Source organism: Microtus oregoni, unplaced genomic scaffold (assembly GCF_018167655.1).
Source record: "Microtus oregoni isolate MIOR12 unplaced genomic scaffold, Mior012 000012F_ref0000307, whole genome shotgun sequence".
Classification (NCBI taxonomy): Eukaryota; Metazoa; Chordata; class Mammalia; order Rodentia; family Cricetidae; genus Microtus; species Microtus oregoni.
In genome coordinates this window covers 14,445,018-14,468,103 of record NW_024543071.1, presented here as the reverse complement: position 1 = coordinate 14,468,103, position 23,086 = coordinate 14,445,018, and the positions used below count along the sequence as shown (strand labels likewise).

General features: G+C 50.6%; 1 protein-coding gene across 2 annotated transcripts in view; it reads right to left on the bottom strand.

The window, feature by feature from the left end:
• Window positions 1–14,488: 14,488 nt before the first annotated feature.
• The window catches only part of Arl3 (ADP ribosylation factor like GTPase 3), a 61,673-nt gene continuing 53,075 nt past the window's right edge, over window positions 14,489–23,086 (bottom strand). For both annotated transcript variants that reach the window (XM_041661358.1, XM_041661357.1), the window contains one exon: window positions 14,489–14,756. Coding sequence is in view for 1 of the 2 variants with exons in the window: in XM_041661357.1 (XP_041517291.1) it covers window positions 14,709–14,756 (48 nt within the window). In the remaining variant the exon portion in view is untranslated. The remainder of the gene's footprint in view (window positions 14,757–23,086) is intronic.

Genomic DNA, 23,086 nt, shown 5'->3' with positions numbered 1-23,086 from the left:
TCGGTGGAGGAGGGGCTTCCCGGATTTGGGTCCTCACCTGGATTTCGACACAGCTACTTCCTATAGTGAGCACTTTGTATGAGTCGTGGACTTCCTGTTCTCGAGATATTCTGTAATCTGCCCAGAGTGCACACACTGAAATCCGACCTCCTAATAAACATGATGGCCCTGCCCTGCCCTGGCCTTGCTCTTACCCCACTAGCACCCCCAGGCCTAGAGTCCATAGGCACTCTATACACGGGGCACTCCAAGGCTGCAGCCTCCACTCTCCCTTGATTCTGCCCTCCTGGGTCTAGAAACAATTCCAGACCTGTAAATATCACTTCCTCGGGGCCCCAACTGCATCTGCTCTTCACCTTGGGTTCCTTTGACAAATGTTTGCTGAAGGCCTCCCATACCACAACCCCCTGGTGTCTCTGAGCTTCTGCCAATGTGCTTCTAGCAAAGATAGGTGAAGAAAAACACCTTTGAGTCTTGCAAAGTTTACCTGCCTTCTAGCCACAAATACTGAGCATTGCTATATGCCAGGCACTGTACAGGGCTGCAGGCTCAGATAGGCCCTGTTCCAGGGAGAGGGGCTATTGGGCTCCTTTGATGGTCTGGGACTTTGGCCCTGGAGGGGATAAAGGGATTTAAAAGGCTGAAAACCCAGGAGTTTCCATTCCTAAACCTGGTGGTGACTGCAGACCCCAGGGTGTGAAAAGGGCTCCCTGCTGCCCAGTACTTCCTTGAGGACACCAAGGCTCCTGATCTTTGCTTTTGAGACTAACCAGCCTGAACTGGAGATTCCCCTAAGTCCTGGGTGCTGGGATTGGTGGCTGGCCCTCTTATGGAAGGTTCTCTGCTCAGCTGGCAGTTGGTTGGTTGCTTTTGGGAACAGGTCTCTATGTGGCCCTGGCTGGCCTGGAACTCAGAGATCTGCCTGCCTCTGTCTCTAAGAGAGCTGGCATTAAAGTATGTGTCACCATGCCTGGCTCAGCTGCCTGTTTTGCATCCCTTAAAGTGAACCCACACGTTTTCTCTGACTAGTAAGGGAACAGAACTTTGCTGGTACCTAGTCTCCACACCCTACCCCTGGTCTGGGTGGAATCAGGAAGCCTGGCAATGTGAGTAAGGAGCCTTAGTGTCCAAGGTCCTTGTGACCCCTGTCACTCCACCTCAGAAGAACAGAAGGCCCAGTGAGAAGAAAGGGTCGGGCCGTTCCCCTTATCCTGGTGTGCTGGAGAAGGAGCAGGGAGTTTAGCAGTTTACCTCCTCGTGGCTTCTCTTTCCCTAGGCTGGCCAGAAGCCAGAGCCAGGAGCACTTGTGACAACAGCTAGCTGCCCAGGTTTCTGCACCTGTTTGGGGCTGAAGGGAGGGGCAGATGTCTACGGCAGGAGGATATTGCTGGGCAGATAGACTCCTCACTCCCATCTGCCCGTCTCCCTGTCTAGCTGGTCGGGAGCCCTGGTACATCCTCCATGTCAAGAGCTGGAAGTCAAGACACAAAGCCACCTAATTTCTTTCCCACTGGGCCAGTTTGTTTTGGCTAATGGAGGGAAGGCGTCTTTTCTCCAGGTGCATTCATCAGACCGAGACATGGAGGGGATATCACTGAGGGTAAGTTAGACTGGAACTCCACCCCCACCCCCCTTTGAGGCCTACCCCAACAATCAACTACACAGCTGTGACCCAGAACCTGTTTGGGCAGCCAGAGAAGCAGGGAAAACTCCATCCAGCTGTCCCTAGCTACCCAGCTGTCCTGGCTTTGTAGAAGCAGCTGTCATCCACCTCCCAACAGAGTGAGGGGCAGAGGGGGCCCAGAAAGGGCTTAAGTACCCCCCTCCCTCCAGGATGCAGGCCTACTCAGGAAAGCAGGAAGGAACCTTCCCTATGGTTACCTGGAGTGACAGGCAGAGTCCTAGGGTCCCCACAGGTGCATTGCCCCCTAAGCAAGCTCCTGTGACCCTCACCCCTTCTCAGAGGCTACCACGCCTCCCCTTTCCAGGAAGGGCTGGGAGGCAACAACCTTTCTCCACCACCCCCGATCGGGGGCGGTGGCTCCTGTGGCCCAGATGTGCAGAACCCGCGAGGAGGCCACCAGGAGGAGGGCTGTGGTGGGTGGGAGGTTCCTCCACCACCCTGGCCTGCCAGGGCTCTTTCATGTCACAACCCTCCCCCTACCCAGCCAGAGCCAGCAGCTGGGCGGGCTCCCCGCCCCCCTCCGCCCCCCTTGGCCCCCTCCCGCAGCCTCTCCCAGCTGTCTTTGGGGTGGGGCTGGGCAGCTGGAGAACAGCTGCAGGGCAGGGAGGGGGGCTCGCAACTGCCGGAAGCGTCTCCTGGCTTGGGGGGTGGACTGGGGGCAAGACCCGGGGCAGCCTTCTCCTCTGTCCCTTGTCTCCGAGCATTTGACCCCCAGACTCAAGATCAAACAAACAAACAAATAAAAAGGCAAAACAAAAAACCTTCCAGTTTCAAAAGACACCTTGGGGCCCAGGGCACTCTGCAAAGGGCTGGCTCTGTCATCTCAGACTCTTTCCCATGTGGAAACCCCATCATTCTAACTTCTGAATTCCTCCCAAACCCAGTTCACACCCTCCCACTCAGAGCTCAGTCATCAAACCGGATCTCAATCACCTTCTCCCCGGCTGAGGGTGGGGTTATTGGTTAACAACTTCAGGAGAGCACCAAGCCCCTGGGAGATCCCCTACCGGACCTCTACACCCTGTAAATTCCTGGGGAGGAGGGCCAGCAGGGAGGGTTGTGTTGACACTCTCCTTTATCAATAAAGAATACCAGGAATGCGGAGTACAAGGAGGTGGAGCTGGTATACCCAGGGGCTCTTGGATAGGATAGCCGGTCCTGGAGAGGGTGTCCCTGCGAGGCTTGGGAGAACTGTTCCTTGGAAGAGCTTTAGAAAGAGTTACCTCCTCCAGAGATGGCCTGGTGGAGCTTGCCTGTAATATCAGCACAAGGCAGAGAGGAGGATCAACCGAGTCTACCTAGAGGGCTGTCTCAGACCCAAACAGGACAAAGCAAGAAAGAAGGAAGGTCTGGCATGGTGGTGCTTGCCTTTAGTTCTAGCACTCTGGAGGCAGAGACAGGCAGCTTTCCGAGTTCAAGACCAGCCTGGTCTACAAGAGCTAGTTCCAGGACAGGCTCCAAAGCCACAGAGAAACCATGTCTCGAAAAAATAAATAAATAAATAGAGCCGGGCGGTGGGGGCACACGCCTTTAATCCTAGCACTCGGGAGGCAGAGGCAGGCGGATTTCTGTGAGTTTGGGGCCAGCCTGGTCTACAAGAGCTAGTTCCAGGACAGGAACCAAAAGCTACGGAGAAACCCTGTCTCAAAAAAAAAAAAAAAAAAATTAAGAGGGTCAACTGGCGGAGCATGGTGGCACATGCCTTTAGTCCCAGTACTTGGGAGGTAGAGGCAGGAGGATTTCAGAGTGAGTTCAGGGCTGTCAGTCAGGGCTGTTACACAGAGAAACCCTGTCTCAAAAACAAACAAACAAAAAGCTATTATTCTAGAATTTTCTTTGGAAGCAAGGGAAAATGGGAAACCAATCAGAAAGTGGTGTAGAGGTAGTCAGGGTTGAAAGTTAAGAGGAGCCGGGCGGTGGTGGCGCACACCTTTAATCCCAGCACTTGGGAGGCAGAGGCAGGCGGATCTCTGTGAGTTCGAGACCAGCCTGGTCTACAAGAGCTAGTTCCAGGACAGGCTCCAAAGCCACAGAGAAACCCTGTCTCGAAAAAACAAAACAAAACAAAACAAAAAAAAAGTTAAGAGGAGGATTAATACCTAACCAGAAGGGCCTGGCCCCAAGAACATCCCTTTCTTCTTCATGTTTCTCTCTCGGCCTTCAAGCTGCACACATAAACCATTCTTCTCCTTCAAGGAAAGGTGTAGTTCAGTAGTCTCTGATGAGCTCACCTTGGCAGATATCCCTTCTACAGTGAAAGTAGAGATCTGGGGAGTAGACCTGTGGGCATGGGGGAAGCCTTTGCGAGCCAGGGCTGCTTTTGGCCAGGCAGTGGACTTACCCCGTCTCCTCCACGGAAAACCAGTTTTCTTCAATTGCATGTACTTAGTTTCTCTCTAACTGGGAGTTTCTGCAGCAAACTGGGCTATTTATGACTTCTTGCATTAGATCTTCAGTAATGGGGTCTTTCTTAAAAGGGGAACCATCTGCTCTGTGCCCCGGGTTCTGTTTCGTTATTTACATTGAGGCAAGACAGGAGATATGTAGGGTGATGATGTTCCACTTATAGAATGGAGGTGAGGGGTGACATAGACACCATCTCAAATTACAGGTCAGAACTGGAATAGGGGGAAGGGTTTCCAAGAACAGAGTGTGAAGAGTGATGTGGACTTCTGGTCTACCTAGGAGAAAACTGGCAGGGAGTGGATGTCCTGGTTGTCGATTGGATGTTGGTATTAAACACTGCCCATGTGTGTCCCTGCTGCAGGGCATCAAACAGAAGTAGGCATAGACACAATGGACAGCTTGTAGCATAGTAGGGATATTTACCAGTTAACCACCCGTGCCAGCTGTAGCTTTCTAGGTGGTATCCACTAAACCATACACTTAGGGTCATCTTCCAATGGTTCACATGGTTCCATGTCCCAGTGGCTTTGAACTTTAGACCCTGCAGTGTAGCTCCACCAACCCTATTTCCACAACAGGGGGATGGAGACCCAGTAAGATGGTGCTTGTGAATGACCAGAGCTGGCGCTGGCCTAGCTTTCAAACACCGGAAACAATCATAGGTTCGTGTTCTCTTGGGCTAACCAGACTCTCGTGCATGTGGTTGTCTTCCTTGGTATTCTAATTGTGATTCACAGGTAGAGAGTGGTCAGTGGCTCAGCGTTCCTCTAGAGGGTCCCAGTTCAAGTCCCAGCAACCATGTCAGGTGTCTGCAACTCTAGCTTCAAGGACCTCTGCACATATTTAAACATATATTATGTATAATTAAAATACATATAATTAAAAACAAAAGCAAAGCCAGGCCAGGAGGTGGTGGTGCATGCCTTTAATCTCAGCACTCTGGAGGCAGAGGCAGGAGGATCTCTGTGAGTTCTAGGCCCGTCTGGTCTACATAGCGAGATCCAGGATAGGCTCCAAAGCTACAGAGAAACCCTGCCTCAAAACCAACCAACCAACAAAAACTAAGCCAGGTGGTGGTGGTGGTCCATGCCTTTAATCCCAGTACTCCAGAGGTAGGGGTAAGTGAACCTCTATGAGTTTGAGGTCAGCCAGAAAGAAAGAAAAAGAAAGAGAGAGAAAGAGAGAGAGAGAGAGAGAGAGAGAGGAAGGAAGGAAGGAAGGAAGGGGAAAAAGGAAAAAAATCTAATTGTGGCTTCTATGCCAGGGTACAGGCTTCAGGGTTTAACGTCTCTAACATAGGATATGACTCTCAGTGGAAATATGCAATATTAGTCATCTTTGATGTTTCAGAGTCTAGCACTGGGCCTTTATTCATTCATTCAGTCAGTCATGCAGCAAATATCCACTGAGATCCTTTTGGTGTTGGGCATCGCTCCAGTGTTAGAACATTGTAATTGAACACGAACTCTGTCCACCTTAGAGATAACAAACAATAAATAAATAACCTTGGGCTGGTGACAAATACCACAAAGGAAAATAAAAACAAATGGGGGGGGCAGGGAATGTGAGAAGGGGTAGAGAGGTTTCTCTGTGTCTCAGCCCTAGCTGTCCTGAACTAGCTCTTGTAGACCAGGCTGGCCTGGAACTCACAGAGATCCGCCTGCCTCTGCCTCCCGAGTGCTGGGATTAAAGGTGTGTGCTACCACCACCTGGCTGGAAGTTCTAGTATAGGGAGATGGGTAAGTTTTACCAAGATGGTAAAAACTGAGCAGAAAACTTCAAGAATGCCGTGGGGCAAGATCTGGAGATCTTTGGAGTCATGGCAGTGCAGGCAGAAGAAAGGAGCACAGGCAGGAAGGGCAGGGGGTGGGTGCGAATGTGGTTGGAAAGAGTGGGGGAGGAACAGGGCCATGGGTGATGAGGTCATCAGGCAGTGGGGGAACAGCTCCAGGACCGGAGGCCACTGCAAGAGCTTTGCTCATGAGACACTTGCTCAGTGGATGAGGGCATGAAAGCCAAGGTCCTACACTAAGTTGGTGTGGGACCTCACCTTCTAGGAAGGTGGGGCTTAATCCAGTCCTCAAGGGGAGATAAGACAGGCACAAAGCAGGGGCAGCAGCTTCTGGAGGAGTTCCCTCTTAGAGCTAGTGGGGGGCAGGGAGGAGAGCTCATTTAGAACAGAAGGTCTGTATGAAGTCCATAGTCAAAAGTCTATAAAAGAAGTGATACAGGGGTGTTGGCGTGTGCCTGTAGATCCAACACGGTCCATACCGACTCAGGAGGATTGGGAGCTTGAAGCCAGCCTGGGCTACCTGGGGAGACTCTGTCTCAAAAACAAAACAAAACAAAACAAACAAAAACAAAAGAGAGAGAGAGAGAGGAGAGAGAGAGATGAAGAAAAAAAGGAAGAAAGAAGGAAAAAGATAAACATTTGTTTTGAGTTGCAAGTCCTAAGCAAGGCCTGGAGAGCAGGCTTCTGAGCAGGGACAGCCTTTTTGCACAATAGCTCTGACCTCCACAGGGAGAAAGCCGCCAGCGGGGAGACAGTAGGAAGTACAAGCCAGTGCGGATGTGAAGGCTCAGAACGGATCGGGGTCAAGGGTGGAAGCCTGGATCAGGCCTTCTCTTCCTCACTTGCCAACCCTGGGCCCAGCCAGAGTCAGCAGAAAATCTCAGCCTCAGGGAGGAGGCAGCACAGAGCCCCAAGCTGCTGAGGGAGCAGGGCAGCAAGATGCCATTGTGTGCCTGCAATCAGGAGGCTTCAGAGGAAATCAAAAGCACCAACTGGGGAGATGATGTGTGCATACTGTCTTTCCCTTACTCAAACACACCACACACACGCACACACACACACACCACACACACTTCTGCCTCTAAATGGGTCAAGTGAAGGCTGTGGGTGTGGGTTGGAGAGGGAAGGCTAGGAAGTGGGGGGGGGGGGGCAGAGGAGCCTGGGCCCCGGTGCCCACTCATTCTCCTGGCATAGGAGATGGCAGCAGCTGCAGGGTGGGGTGGGACGTGAGGATAAATATACACCTCCCCATGCATATGGATAATGCACACAGCTGCCCTGCCTGCTTGGTGTTCATTAGGAGCAACTGTTTCATGAGCCGTTTGGGCAGGCGGGAGGGTGCCGGGCCCATTCACAGACTCAGGGCAGGGGGCCGCCCGCAGCTGTGCAAGCGCCGCCTCCCGCCCGGATCAGCATCCCGGCCATTGAAAGAATGCTGCTTCCTCCCACTCGTTCTTCGCCCCACTCACTGCCCCGCTAGCTCTTGGAGGTCTCAGGGTGGGAAAGGGGCCCAAGAGTGAGTCAGGAGGAAATGCAGTCTGCCATCGTGGGAGCACCGTGAACTGAGGGGAAGAGTTGGGCTTCAGAATGGGCGACTGGCGACAAGCAGAGCTGATGCCCTCCTTTCCAAGAGCCATCTGTGGCAGGAAGACTGCTTTAGTCCTGAGTCTGGGAGCTTAAGGGAAGTCCCATCCATACTGGAAAGCCCCAGATCAGCCCTGCTTGCTCTCTGTCTGGGTGCTGGTGTGGTTTGGTGATTCTGACCTTTTTGGCACAAGTGATGCTGAGGCAGGGAGGCTCATGGGCTCCAGCCCCGAGAGTGGATGGAAGTGGGACTGAACAGGTTGGAAGATTAATGACATAGATTGGGGGGTGACCAGGAGTGGATGTTCAGTTTGTGACTTGCAGATGCCTTGCCTCCTAGCCACTGTGAAATCTGCCCAGTGTGTGGGCCCAAAGGCAACAGGAGAAAGATGGGGACAAATGACAGGCCCCTTGGTCTTCCGTTTTCAAGAATGCTCTCAAGGCATAAACTGTGGGTGTATGGAGAAGGCAGGCATATCTATCTGTCCTACAGGCTGCCCTCCTTCTCCCCTCCCCTCAGGCAGTCAGAGTGGACTCTGGGGCTGCTCCATAGACCTGGAAGGGAGACAACAGACTTAGTCAGGCCAGACCCACTCACAGGTGACCCCTGTGGCTTGCTTTTGTTTTGACGGTAGAGCTGGGTCCTATTTGACGCCTCTGCAGGTGGCCTCAAGAGCAGCCAGGGGAAGTCCAACAGCAAAGAGTGAGGTCACCTCGGGCCCACCTTGCTGTGCCTTGGAGGCCTGTCCTCCAGCTGCTCCTAGCCACTGATGGGCTTGGGAGTCAGCAGGAATCCAAGCCACATGTGTCTCTCTGTGAGCCTTGCTCTCCTCTTCTGGGAACTCAGGACAGCGATGGCTATTGATGGCTATTGATGGCTATTGATCTAAACCCTAGAAGAGGTGATAGCCCCCAGCTTCGGGTACCCCAGCCAAGGCTTCTGCCCACTCCTGCACCCCATTTGCTCTCGGCAATGTTGGCATTAATATTTCATTTCTTTAGCAGCGGCTTTTTGTCCCTGGAACACTGCCCTTCACACTAAGAAAAGAAACAGCTCTGTATTTCTTTGTGTAGGAGATTCCTGTGTTCTTTCTTTTGAAACATTTTTTTTTTTTTTTGAGACATGGTTTCTCTACGTAGTTCTGGTTGTGGCTGGTCTCAAACTTGGAGCTCCACCTCCCAAGGTTTTGAAAAAAAAAAAAGTCAAAAAGAGCCAAAGAGCCTGGTTAGTCCCAACACAGAGCAGGAGGGTCTCTGTGAGCTTTAGGCCTCTGGTCCATGGATTTCAGGCCAGCCAGGATAACATATTAAGATCCTGTCTGGCTGGGCAGTGGTGGCGCACGCCTTTAATCCCAGCACTCGGAAGGCAGAGGCAGGCGGATCTCTGGGAGTTTGAGGCCAGCCTGATCTACAAGAGCTAGTGCCGGGACCGGGACAGGCACCAAAGCTACAGAAAAACCCTGTCTCGAAAAACCAAAAAAAAAAAAAAATCCTGTCTGAAAGAAAAAAAACAAAAACAAAAACATGAGGACCTTGGGGGAGAATTGAAGGGGAGAGAGGAGAGGCAGGGAGGGGAGCAGAGAAAAATGTAGAGCTCAATAAATATCAATAAAAAATGTTAAAAAAAAAGTCAAAAAGTATTTTGGGATTAGCAATCCAATAGGCCTGGGTTCAAATTTCGCCTATGTTATCTTGTGAAATCTTGGACAGGTGACTCAGTATCTTCAGTTAATAGTGTCCTTGCAAGGGTTAAATGAAGATTAATAAATAAGATGCTTCTGGGGCAAGAGAATACAGCCCCACCATTTTTTTTCCTCAGCTGACCCTGACACATGACGGTCTGGTTGCTGGTAGCAGACTGTACCTCTACACATCCATGCCTGTGACTGGCACACACACACACACTACACACACACGCACTCACCTCTGTATCCACCAAGTGCTGGACAAGCAGATGCACACACACACACACACACACACGCATGCACGCACGCACGCACATGCACGCATACACACACACACTCATCTCTGTATCCACCAAGTGCTGGACAAGCAGATGCACACACACACACACACACACACACACACACACACGCACATGCGCGCATACACACACACACTCATCTCTGTATCCACCAAGTGCTGGACAAGCAGATGCACACACACACGCATGCACGCACATGCACGCGCGCGCACACACACACACACACACACACACACTCATCTCTGTATCCACCAAGTGCTGGACCAGCAGATGCTTTGCGGGGAACAGGAGCTCTTTCCCCCCTCCCTGCCCTGCTGGTGGTGGCTGCAGCTTCTCTGTGTTCTGCAGTGTTGGAAAAAGAAATTACAGAACAGATTGCAATTAAGGGGGATGGGGGGGCACCAAGGCCCAAAAAATGCAGCTTGACTGAGCGCTAAACTGTGTTTTTGCCTGGAGCCAATCAGGGGCCTCTAACAAGAGCCTGTTCCCACTTACAAATCTAATTGCAGGAGGTGTGGCTGGGATGGCCCTGGAGCCTGGAAGGGGGTGGGGTCTGCCAGCCCCTGGGGAAGGCTGCAGGCAGACCTGCTTGGGTGTTGCTTTGAGAGTCAGAAGAAATGGAGTGGGGGCAGAGGTCTTGGGAGCCTGGGAAAGTCTGCCATTTTTGGTAATAGCTACAGAGATTTCACATAGATCACAGCCTGTGCACGGGACTCTAATGTATGTATCCTCCTGGTGAGCACTTCCCTCCTTTACACATAAGAGGCCCAGGCACAAAGTGTCTACTATCTGCAGAGGCAGTTTGTTCCTTCTGACAAACTGGGTTCTGGGGACTGAACTCAGGTTGCCAGACTTGGATGGCAAGTGACTTTACCAGGTGAGCCATTTGAGCCATTTGCTGTCTTCTTCCTCCTCCTCCTCCTCCTCCTCCTCCTCCTCCTCCTCCTTCTTCTTCTTCTCTCTCTCTCTCTCTCTCTCTCTCTCTCTCGACAGGTTGGCTTCAAACTCACAGAGATCCACCTGCCTCTGCCTTCCAAGTGCTGGGATTAAAGGCCAGCCAGCCAGCTGTTTCATATTGTTTTTGAAATAGGGTCTTGCTATGTAGCCTGGGCTGCCCTTGAACCTGTTAGCTTCTGAGTGCTGGGATTACAGGCTTGTGCCACTCCTGCCTGGCTGAGGATACATATTCATTGCTTTATTAGTCCTTGATAGGAATATCAGGTTTATCAAAAGACAAACAAAACAAGAGAATGGCAGTTAAAACTCCCAGAGTATTACAGCAATATCCCCAATACGGGGTGAGGGTCTATGTGAACTAAAAACGTGCCCAAATGGGGGGGGGGGTGGTAAATGTAACCAAAAACGTCCTCGATGTGTGTGTGGGGAGAATATGTGAACTAAAACCGAAGCTGAACTGAATGTCCTGTAAGAATCTAGCATCCTATGCCTTTTCTCTCCTCCCACCTCTGGTTCCCCCCTCCTGCCAGCAGCTCAGCTCGTAGGTTCCAGGTTCTTTGGGGTAGGAAGGACCCTATGAGTAGGATGGCAAAGGGGAGGACAAGATTTTCGGCTCCCTGAGCCTCTGCAGACCACCAAGTGACTTCTGAGGTTTTGAGACGCCTACACTACCCTGAAGTCCTGCACTTCTTGCCTCCACCTTCCAAAGGCTGGCATTCTCTTCTTCCTTTGGAGGCTTCCTGCGAGAGGACTCAGTAGCAGGCAGTAGGTGATTGGGCGACTGCCAGTGTCCCTGGTAGCCAGGCATGTGCTTGATAACGCTCTTGATGTCTCTCCACAGGGGTGAACCTAAGCAAAGGAAGGTAAGAACCCCGCAACTGTGCTGCTGTGCCTGCAGCCCTGGGCACCAGGAATCCAGGGGGCAGCAGCGCTATCAGAGGAGACACCTGGTGCCGGCGTGCGGCAGCAGCTGCTGGAACTGCTGGGAGGCGAGCTGTTCTGCTGTTTTCTGTCCTTTGGAAACAGCGGGGGGGGGGGGGGGGGCACAGCACCCAGGTTTCAGGTTCCAACAATCCTTAATAGTTCTGTGGTCCTGGCAAATTCCTTAACCGAGGCAAGCAAATGCCTCTACCTGGTGATGGCATTCACATCTTTCTGAACACAGCCTCCCCTGGAGGAAAGCGGTGCTCCAAAAGGGCAGAGCCACTGGGTCCTGCCGGAGCTTCGGCAAAGAACACGACCCACTCCAGACTGCCTTCGTTCCAGCTACATTCTGTCTGTTGCGTTTTTGACAGACGTCTAAATTATACATTGAGCTTTCCACATGACCAAACACCACGTCCCTTTCTTTGATTATCATTTTCAAAAGGGACTATAAAAAAAGAACCTTTCGATGGATCACACTGAACCCTGAAACCACATGGAGAGCAGAGCTAAAAATAAAGGAAGAAGCATCCCGAGGAGGAGAGGAAGGAGAAATCACAGTCCCCTGCAGATGGGAATGGAGGCACTGGTCCTGCAGAGGTGACATGGTGTCTGTCACCCTCTCCAGGCCGGGCCAGAAAAGGAGCGACCAACAGTGAGGGTGGGGCACAGAGGGGCATTAAAAATAGCCACCACGTTAGTCCGGAGGGGAATGAAGAAATGGCCAAAGCTAGTGACAGAAGAGGAGGAAGGAGGATGATGATGGCAAGACTGTCCTTCCGCAGCATCTCAGGCTGTGGACTTTTCTACTGGGCAGAGCTAACTGCCGCACAATCGCTGACTTTCAGCTGTGCACCGACATGTTCCCCAGCTCAGCCCACATCAATGACACCCTTGTTTCCATAGTAACCAAGGGAGAGCGAAGGGGAAAGGGTGTATTGCACTGGGCGAAGGGAATCCAGCCAAAAGCAGCCACACAGGGAGAGTGGAAGGAGGGCTCAGTTTTTCCCACAGCTGGTTTGAGTATACACTGTGGACTTTGCCTGCCCTCTGGCCTCAGCCCTCGCACCCTGCACATTCAGATGCAATGGTGCGCAGAGCAAAAGTCTTACCAGGGCCCACGGGGATGGGGGAGTCATGGGGGAGGCACAGGGGCGGGGTATCCCCTTTCTAGCTCTACAGTCTATTCTCTGGTTAAGGCCACAGGGGGCGGGGGGGGGGCACGGAGAGAGAGGAAATGGGACTTTACAAGTATTTTGTTTTTACAAATGGGAGCTTTCAAACTCTGCATTTTCCAGGCTCTGCTCATCTATCCCGGGAGCCCCTGGGGGGTTCAACAGGGCTCACTGGGAAGACGAAAGCCGTGACAGACACAGTTGTCTCTGGTGTCTCTAGCTGAGAAGCAATGTGGACATTTATGGAGGCTTCCCTCAGAGCAGAGCAAGCGGCTCTGCCTGCTGGCTGGGGCCTGGGAGGGCTCTTTAGAACAGGTCCTTCAGCTGGTCATAAGAGACTAAAAATATTTTACAGATCACGCTCTTCCTGAGTCAAAGTCCCCTCTGCAGCATTCCAAAGCTAGACCTCAAAGCAGGGCGCGCAGCCCTTCAGATAGCATCCCGGTGCTCTATTTGGAAGGAAGTGCAAGTCTCAAGGCCAAAGCTTCATCTGTAGGCTGGAGAAAGGGCTTTCCTGACTCCTTAAAGCTCTGCTGCCACCCTTCAAAGCCAGAGAAGCCGACGGGAGAGGTGGCAGGAACGACTTCTGAGCTGAGTGGAGTAAAGACCTCACCTTTTGTCTGGCAAGCCCCTACAAGGCTGTCTGCAGCAACCACAGCCATCTCCCCCCCCCCCCCCCCCCCCGGCTTTGTTCACAGGTTTCATCCCAGGCCACCTTTCAAACTGTCCAAGCTTCTCCCTCTCCAGAGTCCAGAATAAGCTGGGTACCATGGACTAGGGGTTTCCGTGGCAGTTTCTGTTAGTTCACACACCACGGTGGATTTGGAAAGGGCCACCTCCCAGGATGAGAAGGCAGCTGGCCTCCTTGGACCTACCAAGCATTGGATAGTCTCTTATTTATTCTCTGAAAAGCCCTGAGCTCATGCCCAGAACAGAGTTTAATTCAGAAGCAGGCGCTGCTCTGGCCTGCTTTTGGGGTTTGAGGCTGGGACTTCCGAGGGCTCAGGGAAACAGGCTCCCTTTGCCATGGGGGAGGGGAAGGCCTCTGCACCCCTCCCAATCAGTCTGGAAAGATAGAGGAGAGCACCCTGGGGTTAGCGGCTTCCCTGGGCACAGCCCATGCTCACCCAGCAGCAATGCTCCCTCCCCACACCACCTAGCTGCCAGCACTATAAAAATTGATCTCTTCTCAGAATCGATCTGCCTGGCTTTTCTCAGAGGAGCAGGTTCATGGCAAAGCTGCATTTATTTTTAAAATCTGATAGCATCGGCCTATTGTGATCATTTAAACACAGAATTCTTTGAGCTTTAGAAATCCCCTCTGTAGGGCTGCAGTGGAGAAGTCAGCTAACCTGGAGTCTGCTCCCTGCTCCACTGAGCTGGAGCAAGCCTGTTTATGCTAGCCTGAGCTCTCCGTGTGAGTGAGGGCTTCTTAAGGACCTTGTAATTTTTCTGGAATTAAACCTCCCACTTCTTACATTCCAGATGTCATTACAGTCAAAAGTCATAAGAATCTGCTTCCCTGCGTGGCTGGCAGGGGTGAGGGGTAGGGAGGTTTGGGGAGTGGGTGGGGGAATAGAGTGGGGTTGTTTCTGTGTGACCAGTTTGCAAGGATCTCCCCCACCCCAAAAGTGGGGATTACATACAGCATCTTACCTACCTGACAAGATGGTTTAATCATCTGCTATCCTTGGCCTCCCCCAGCAGCTTCCTGCTGGAGAGACGGAGAGACTAAAGCCCTGGCTCAGTTGGGGGCGAGGACAAAAAAAAAAAAAAAAATCAAATCCCTGCCCAGCATGGCCAAGCTGTGGTTTCCAACCACCAAGGGAGTGCAGGGCCAGGCCAGTAAATAAAGGGACTCAGCACAAGCGGCTTCTTCCTTCTTTTGTACGAAAGCCCACTGGAATTGTCTAAACTGCAGCGCAAGCTCTTGCCCACTGAGAATCATGTGCTCTGAGACATTTAATACTATTTCAATTATGCAGAGGAAATAATATAATTCCTTTATTTGAAAAACGATACTGAACCTTGGAGATCAGTTAAAACCTACGGCTGGAGAGGGCTCTTCTGAAGCTGTTGTCCTCTCCGCACACAGTGGTGCCTGTGCACAGATGAAAAAGCATTGGGTCAGGAAACAGCAAACCAGTGCTTTCCAGGGCCGAGTTCGGCTCCCGCGGCTGTTGCGGCTCCACCGTCCCCACGCTACTTCTTCTTCGCGTTGACGTTTTTGCAGACCCAGTTCATGCCGTCCTTGGGAGGGAACGGCAGAGAGAGGCAGTGTTAGCGGCAAGAAAGGTCCCAAGAGCTCAGGCTGGAGGGGACTGCGGCCACCTCCTCGAGGGATTCGTTGCCCCAGAGGCCCACCTGGGCCGGTGGTGACCTCCTGGAAGGGTGCGGGGTGGGGGTGGGGGCTCTGAGCACACGAGGGAGGCAGAGGGAGCCAGCATCTGAACTTGAGATTCATTCTCTGGAACTCCCTCTGAAAAAATAAACACACCTGCCTGGTGCAGGGCTTGACTGAGGCGCTATCAGGAAGGATTTCAGCCATTTTTGGCTTTTTCTAAAAGCTGACCTTTGCTAGGGCATTAATTCAATGAGCTACCCTTCTGGTGCCCCAGTGTGTTTACAGTGTGACAGTGTACACTTGGGTTAAATTAAATTTCATTTTGGAAAAACAACCCTCTGCAGTGGGTGTTACTCCACACACACAGGGGCAATACACACTATGTCTGTAGAGAGGCTTAGAAGCTGCTTCTGGTTGCTTTAAGCCCTACCAGGCAGGGGGACAGAGGGAAGGACAGAAGGTTACCTTAAAGGCACAGCGACCTTGAAACTGTCCTCTTTAGAAGGCTGGAGAGGGACTGAGGTTAAAATACACACACTGCCTATAGCCACCTGGTAGGCAACACAATTCCTCACAGATGTCAGGCCTGTCAGATATGACCTCCTTTTCAACCCCCTCTGGAGCATACCTGGACATGCACCCCTCCCCAGAAACTCCAGACCTTCAGGCATGTGCAAACGCCCTCAGAAGCACAGACCAGAACTCAAGATGGGCCCTGCAGGGCATCTTGCCCAGAGTCTGGGTCTCACATACATGTGCTATCAGACACACACACACACACACACACACACACACACACACACACACACACACACGACCACGTGACGCCTCACACTTCAAACCCCACGTTTCTGGTGGCTGTGGATCTGGCCGCAGAACCAGAACAGCTAAGACAGCTTCTAGCAATAAATATCAGCTGACACCTTTGGCCACCAGGACATTAATCCCGTAAACAATACATCACTGCAAAACAACCAGCAGGTACCTTTCTTTCTCCTGGCTAATCTGCCCGTCACCTGCATTTACAGTGATTAAAACTCTACCAGCTGCCATCAGGGCACTTGGGCAGGAGAACCTGAGGATCTGAGGAACGTTGTGCTTTGCCAAGATGAGGCCTGGCCTTGGCAAAGAGCCTTCAGGTGAAGAGCACCTGGCTGCAGCTGGGCAGCGGGGGACAGGGCGAAGGGACCCCCAACGCATCTGCTTACAACTGGGTCAGCAGCACATCCCGAGAAACCAAGCAGTTTTAAAGCCATTTTATGAAAAAGGAGTCATTTAAAGAGAGCATGTTTAATTTTAGTAGCTAATTGGTTTCTAGGAAAAAAAAAATGATCACCTGCCAGGAGACAAAAAAGAATTTTACACAGACAGGAGGGATGAATAGATAACCATCTTCTCTTGCTCCAAAGCTGAAGAGCTCAGCACACAGGCAGCACAGACACCCAAAGGTGCCGTCTGTCTCCTTGTTCTCCTCTTCACAGGCACAGCGTTTTTTATCAGAGCAGCTTCTCCAGGAAAGCAAGTGTCCCCGCACAATACCAGCCAATACTGTTTTGTCTTTTTTCTTGGTTTATGACTGGTGAAGAAGGGGATTCCTTTTATTATATCTCACCGAACATAAGTGTAGGCAAAGAGATAGGGAAAATATTTACTCAGCTGCAGACACTCAAAGCAGAAGGTGGAGGGAAGCCATTCTCTGTAGAGGGGGAAAGGGGCCTAAAGGGCATGGCCTGCTGAGGGTGCTGTCCTGCAGATGTCAGAATCTAGAGTGGAGGTCGGCCCGGCATGGTCTTGTCAACAGAGGGCGCTCAGAGGCCAGTACCCAAGGCTGCCCCTAGCCCCTGGTACTATCCTGGGGCAAAGCCCTGGGCCTCTGCAGGGCTTGGGGGGGCCCCTTTGAGTCCCAGCATTTAGGGGCTGAAGGGGAGGGGAACGAGGAAGGGCACAATCCTCTCTGACAATACCTCATAAATCAAGCAAGTGCAAGCTTTGTCAAGTAGCCCACTGGAAAGGAAAGATAATAGTGTTATCCAAAAACCAAGATGGGAGAGCCTAAGCAAGGGACTGGCAGGCTGTCGGCTTAATATAGTCCATATTTAATGTATAGTCTTTAAAATTAATTCTCTTTTTTTTTTTTTTAAATTATTTATTTATTATGCATACAACATTCTACCTCCATATATGTCCACACGCCAGAGGGTGCCAGATCTCATTACAGATGGTTGTGAGCCACCATGTGGTTGCCGGGAATTGAACTCAGAACCTCTGGAAGAGCAGCTGGTGCTCTTAACCACTGAGCCATCTCTCCAGCCCTAAAATTAATTCTCATAAGCACCCAGTGAAGATATTATTGTTTCCATATTGCAAACAAGGAAATGATGAACAGAATAATTCAGAGCAGAGGTGGGCTCTGATGCGCCTGTCTTCCCACTGAGGACCATACACTAGTCACCGCGTCTCTGACTGAAGAGAAGAGCCCTGCATCTAATTTACAGAGCAGCTGGGCGGCCTTGGAAGGCAGGCAGGCAAGGCCATTCCAATGGGTTCTTTTTCCTCACAGCTTCCTTCAGCTGAATACAGGGCAAAGACAGGAGAAACCCCTGTCAAGGAATCCTGCCTGCCTTGCCACAGCTCTAAAACAACCAGAATATTCCTAGTCTGCAGGACCCAGGCCAGCAGAAGGCTGGCTGGGCATTCGTGTCCTGGGCCACCTCCTCCAGTGGATATGGGAGCCTTCTGCTTCTATGTTTAAGAGAACGGTGGGTTTAGCTTTTCTGAGAGGAGATGATTGCTTACTTGAAGGAGGCGACTCTGCTGTCCCTGAAGAAGGAAATGAACTCATGGGTTTGTTTAAGGTTGAACCTTTCATTGTTGAAAACTGGTTTGACCGATTTCCTGCGCACTTGATCTTCACTATGGGAATGACTATCTTTGGTGTGAACAGTCTCCCCTTTCCTTTCCCGACCAATCTTGCTGAAACTGAATTTGAATTGATTAGTTTCAATTCAATAATAGAGACTAAAGAGAGACAGGGAGCCTCAAACGCAGGCCTTTGTGTGACTTCCTGGAGAGGAAATACAAGTCTCTATGTTGTCGCAGGAACTTCCTCGAGTAACCGTGGGCGGTGCAAGGCTGCCCTGCTATAGGGTGGACCCCTACTAACCATCCCGTCCACACTGGCAGCCTGCCTGTGGGCGGGGCTCCGGCTGCACCGCCCTTTCTCATCTGATCTCAGTCTCGCTGGGTGGCTGGAAGGGAGCAGTGGTGGCCATGGTCGGGTGGGCTGGATTTTAAAACTGGGCTGCCTATGTGGTCACTTCAGTAATTGCTTTAGGATGACCAGGCACTCAGACCCTGGCCGAGCAATGCAGCCTGTCTCATTGTGCCTTTCGGCCCCTGGGGTCAAGGAGCAGCTGAATACAGGCAGCACACATAAAATATTGCTTGCTGTTCAGTTTTCTGGTGACAAAGGGCAGTGCATCAGGGAGGGAGCAAGCGAATCACACGCCACAGGCTTACTCTCTTAGTTCATAGAGAGTCTGCAGATACAAATGTCAGCACCTGAGGTCCGACTGACGGGCATGTAGTCCATGCCTGTCTGGAGGAAGTACCAACTGACCCCAGGCCTGGAAAGAAGATTGGACATCATATTTTTAAATACTGAAAAAACTGGGGCTGGGGAGTGTAGCTCCATTGTAGAATAAGGGCTTAGCATAAACAAGATACTGGGTTCAATTTCTATTCCCGCAAAGAAAAAAAATCAAATTCTGTCAGCAGGCCAGGAAATGCGCCCCTAGCTCAAGGAAAAAGCAGCAGAGGCAGGAAGCCCAGCCCACACCTCTACGAACCCACTGCTGACCCTCCTTAGGGAAGGAATGGGGGTGGTCTAGAGGGGGTGGCCTGGAGAGCAATCCCAGGAACACTGCCCGTCAGAGTCGCTGTAGTGACAAGTCTAGAGGCCAGGTTCAAACTGCTGACTTCTGCTTTAAATGGAAATTCCAAGCCAGAACAACCAGGCACATTGTGTTTCAGAAAAAATGTCTCCAAACCCCTGAAACTACAGCAGCCGTACAGACGTGCTCTGGGGAGGAGTCACGGCGACAGGTGCAAGCAGGATGCTGCTTCTAGAACTTTGTTTTTGACCTAAGCCAGAGCCTTTGTAGGTCATTTCCTATATTCGGAAGAAAAAGGACAAGAGACCAAGTGCTAGATGGCAGATCCTAGAGGCCCTAGCAGCCAGCCAAGCCTCCAGGGCACGGAGGGACATTTCCTCCTGATGAAGGGGACTGGCTGAGGGGTTTAGGTAACCCCTCCCACACATTTTTCACTTTCTCTCTTTTCTGCTTTGATGTAACTGAGTCCCTTCTGGACTACAGTCCTCTCAGCAGGGTGGAGTTGCCAAGACTGATGCTCTTCTCCAGGGTCTGGTGCCCTTCACCTATTCTCTGCACATGAGAATTTCCCATGAAGACCCGCTTTAATCATGTGATGGTTGGCCTCCTAGTGGCCATCAGTCAGGCAAGGAAAGATCTGTTCTGGACTCCCTTGCTATGTCCATTCTAGCTGGACACACGGTATTGTCTTGTAAAGGTCACACAAGTGTGCCTGAGAATATCAGGTACAAATTCCACCCAGGAATGTCAGCCCTAGAATCACCAGCTCCTACGGTCTCAGATCATGGATTCAAGCCACTTACCTAGTGACAGTATTGTGCCTGCCCTGTTGGGCCAGAGAGCGTAGGGTACATCACCTGTCGGACTGTGGCTGTCCTCTGGACTAGATCACTCGGGGGTCCTTGCTACCGGTTAGTGTGACATATTCTAGAGCTGTTTTTGTTGATAAATATTTTACCTTTATTTATTCATTCATTCTTCTTTTTAATCTTTCTGGTTTTCTTTTTTATATAATTTATTTCTTTTTATTTTATGTGCATTGGTGCTTTGCCTGCAAGTGTGTCTGTGTGAGGGTGTCAGATTTTGAAGTTACAGACAGTTGTGAATTTCCATATGGGTGCTGGGTATTGAACCCAAGTCCTCTGAAAGAGAAGCCAGTGCTCTTAACTGTGAGCCATCTCTCCAGCTCCTCATTCATTCATTCTTTCGGCTATTGTGTGTATGTGTGTTTGGATACAGCAGGGGTGGCCAGGCAAGCCATGGCATGTGTATGGGCACAGAGAACAGTCCTGCTGGAGCTGGTTCTCTTCTCACACCATGTAGGCTCCAGGGCTGGGCTTGGGTCATCAGGTTTAGAGTAAGTGTGCTGAGCCTCTTGTAGGCCACCAGGCGTGTCTTGACTGACATCTGCGTGTGTGTGTGCGCGCGCGCGCGCGCACACACACACACACACACACACACACACTGTTCAGACAGCAGGTGATTTCAGCACCCACAACTATCACACAGATCCTGGCTCGTTCCCTTTTCCTTTTTGCAGACTTTCCTAGGTTTTCTTTCTGGGCTGTCAAAGAGGTGGCACCAGGTGTCAGCAGTTAGGCCACTCGGCAGCTTCTGGGGAGGTTCGGCGGGATGAGAACAAAACTGGAATTTAGGGAGGTTTTAGTCATTATGATACTGAATTCATACCTGAAAGTGAGCCCCAAATAACTAAACCTTCCAGTCATGTTCCTAGCAGAGTTCTTCATTTGTAGGATAATCTAAGCCTTAATTAAGGGCCACGAAAGCCTGCACTTTCGCCAGGCAATCCCGGAAGGGAATTACACGGAAGCGACTCCTTTAAAGGGAAAAGCCAGGAAACTGGCTGAGTGCACAGGAGTGTAGGTCAGCGGCATCACCTGAGGGAGGAACATGGTCAACGCTACCTGATAGTGACAAACGCTTCTACAGAAGGTTCCATGACCTTTCTCTGGTTCCCAAAGGTTACCGTGAAAGGACAATAGACATCAGATTCCCTTCTTAATTAACATTTTTATTAAATAACCCATTTCAAATAATGGTTAAATTCTCTAAATTTATATCATTCTATTAACCATAATCTAATCTCATTAACCTTGAAATCCCAGTCTTAACTATCCAATTCTGCACACCCTGGTACTATCTACAAACTAAGTGACCTTCAAACTATTTGTCCTCTGTACAAATCACTCTCTTTGCTCTCAGTTCTTTGCTGGATCTCTCTCTCTCATTCATATGATTTCATTTTGATTAATTAATATATTTATCTGTTGTGTGTAAGTCAGCGGATAATTTTCGGGAGTCAGTTCTCTGCTTTTGCCCTGTGGTCCTGGGGATTGAACTCAGGTCATTCATCTGTTTAGGTGGCAATCACCTTTATCTACTGATCTACCTTGCTGACCCTGGATCTCTTTGGATGTCACTTCCTGTGCCTATGGCTGCTGCGGGTCCCTGATTAAAGAAGCACTTTACTGGAATCTCGCTTTATTTAAGCTGGCTTATTATTCACAGGTGCCCCTTGCCACTCCCACCCACACTAACTGCCTTTGGCTGTCTTGGCCAAAGGGTTCCACAAAGGAGGCTGGGGATGGAGCTCACTGGAAGAGTCTTGCCTACCAAGTTCACTGCTCTGGGTTTGGTTTTCAGCTTGGATGAGAGGAGAGAGGGAGAAAGGAAGGGAAGAGGCCCTGTAGGGGGCGCTATGTACCTGTGGTAATTACCCAGACAGGCATGGGGGTAGAAAACACAGGCCCTCCCTGGTTACCCTCAGGTACCACTGTGTAGTGCCCTTGACTTCAGTGTCACTGTGCTGAGTAGGGACTCTGGCTGCCCCTTTTCCTATCCGCAGACAGGCTGAAGAAACAAGTCTCACTGGTAACTCCAGCTTAGCTTTTCCATGCTTTCTCTACTCTGGTCAAGAGAGGTCACAGGACCATGAGCCCACATTCTGATGACCGTGCACGTACAACCGTTTCCTCTCCTCAGCCCACCTGTACAGTTCCCAGCACCTGGATGCCCCTAAGCATCTAACATCCGTGTTCGGAGCGATGCACAAGGGCAGAGTCCACATACTAGAATGTTTTATAACATGGGAAAGCGGGACTGGGGCTGTAGTTCAGCAGGTAGAGTGCTTGCCTGCTATTCCCATGACCTGGGTTCCATCCTCAGGGGTGGAAAAACAACAAGAAAGCTGCCATTTCCCAGGGTGTGTCTCACCAAACGACCCGTACACACGGGCATTTGTGGGGTTAGATCTTTTGCTTTTCCTTTTTATTTTTTGGGCATGTGTAGGGCTAGATCTTTTTGTATTTTTTTTCTTTCTTTTTTTCTTTTGTTTTCCTTTTTCTTTTCTTTTTTTTTTTTTTTTTAGTTTTTCAAGACAGGGTTTCTCTATAGCTTTGGAGTCTGTTCCGAAACTCACTCTGTAGACCAGGCTGGTCTCGAACTCACAGAGATCCGCCTGCCTCTGCCTCCCTAGTATTGGAATTAAAGGTATGCGCCATCACTGCCTGGCTAGATCTTTTCATTTTAAAGAGGTTGTAATTGGACAAGGTTAAATAAAACCATCAGCATTTACCTACTACCAACATCCCACGGCATAGCACACTTGGACTGGGTTGTAAGTGACTCTGAAAAATGGAGTTAAATCAAAGGCTTGATAGACACACTTGTCTATATAATGGCGTATGTGGCAGCAATTTCATAAGGAAGAATCTAGAAGAACGGTAGTTAGTCCCTTTGTAGAGTAGAACTTAGGAGAGAGAAAACAATTTTTTTACTTGCCTTTGAGACAATCTCACACAGTCCAGGCTGGCTGAGGATGGTTTTGAACCCCTCTTCCCTCTTCACCCTCAAGGATGGCTTTGAACCCCTGCTCCTTCTTCACCCCCAGGAACTGGGATTGCAGGCTTGTACTGTCATGCCCACTTTCTCTGTGCATTTTTATGCTCCTAAGATTAACCTAGAACTCTTTCTATACAAGACAATCATTCTACCGCTGAGTCATGCCCTTAGCTCACTAACTTTATAAACTTTCATACATTTAAAAATAAGAGGAAAAATGCACGTTTGAGATAGGATCTTGTAGAGCTAACCTAGAACTCCAGGGCATGGAGGAATTCACAATGCCCAGCTGAGTCAGAATCTAGGAAGAAATAAGACTTACAGTGGGGTGTGGTGGCTCATCCCTGCAATCTCAACCCTGGATGCTGAGGGAGGAAGGTCAGGAGATCAGCCTCAGTTATGTAGAGAGTCTGAGGCCACTCTATCTTGGGACTGGGGAGAATTCTGTAGTTCGGGGCACTGGCTGCTCTTCCAGAAGACTG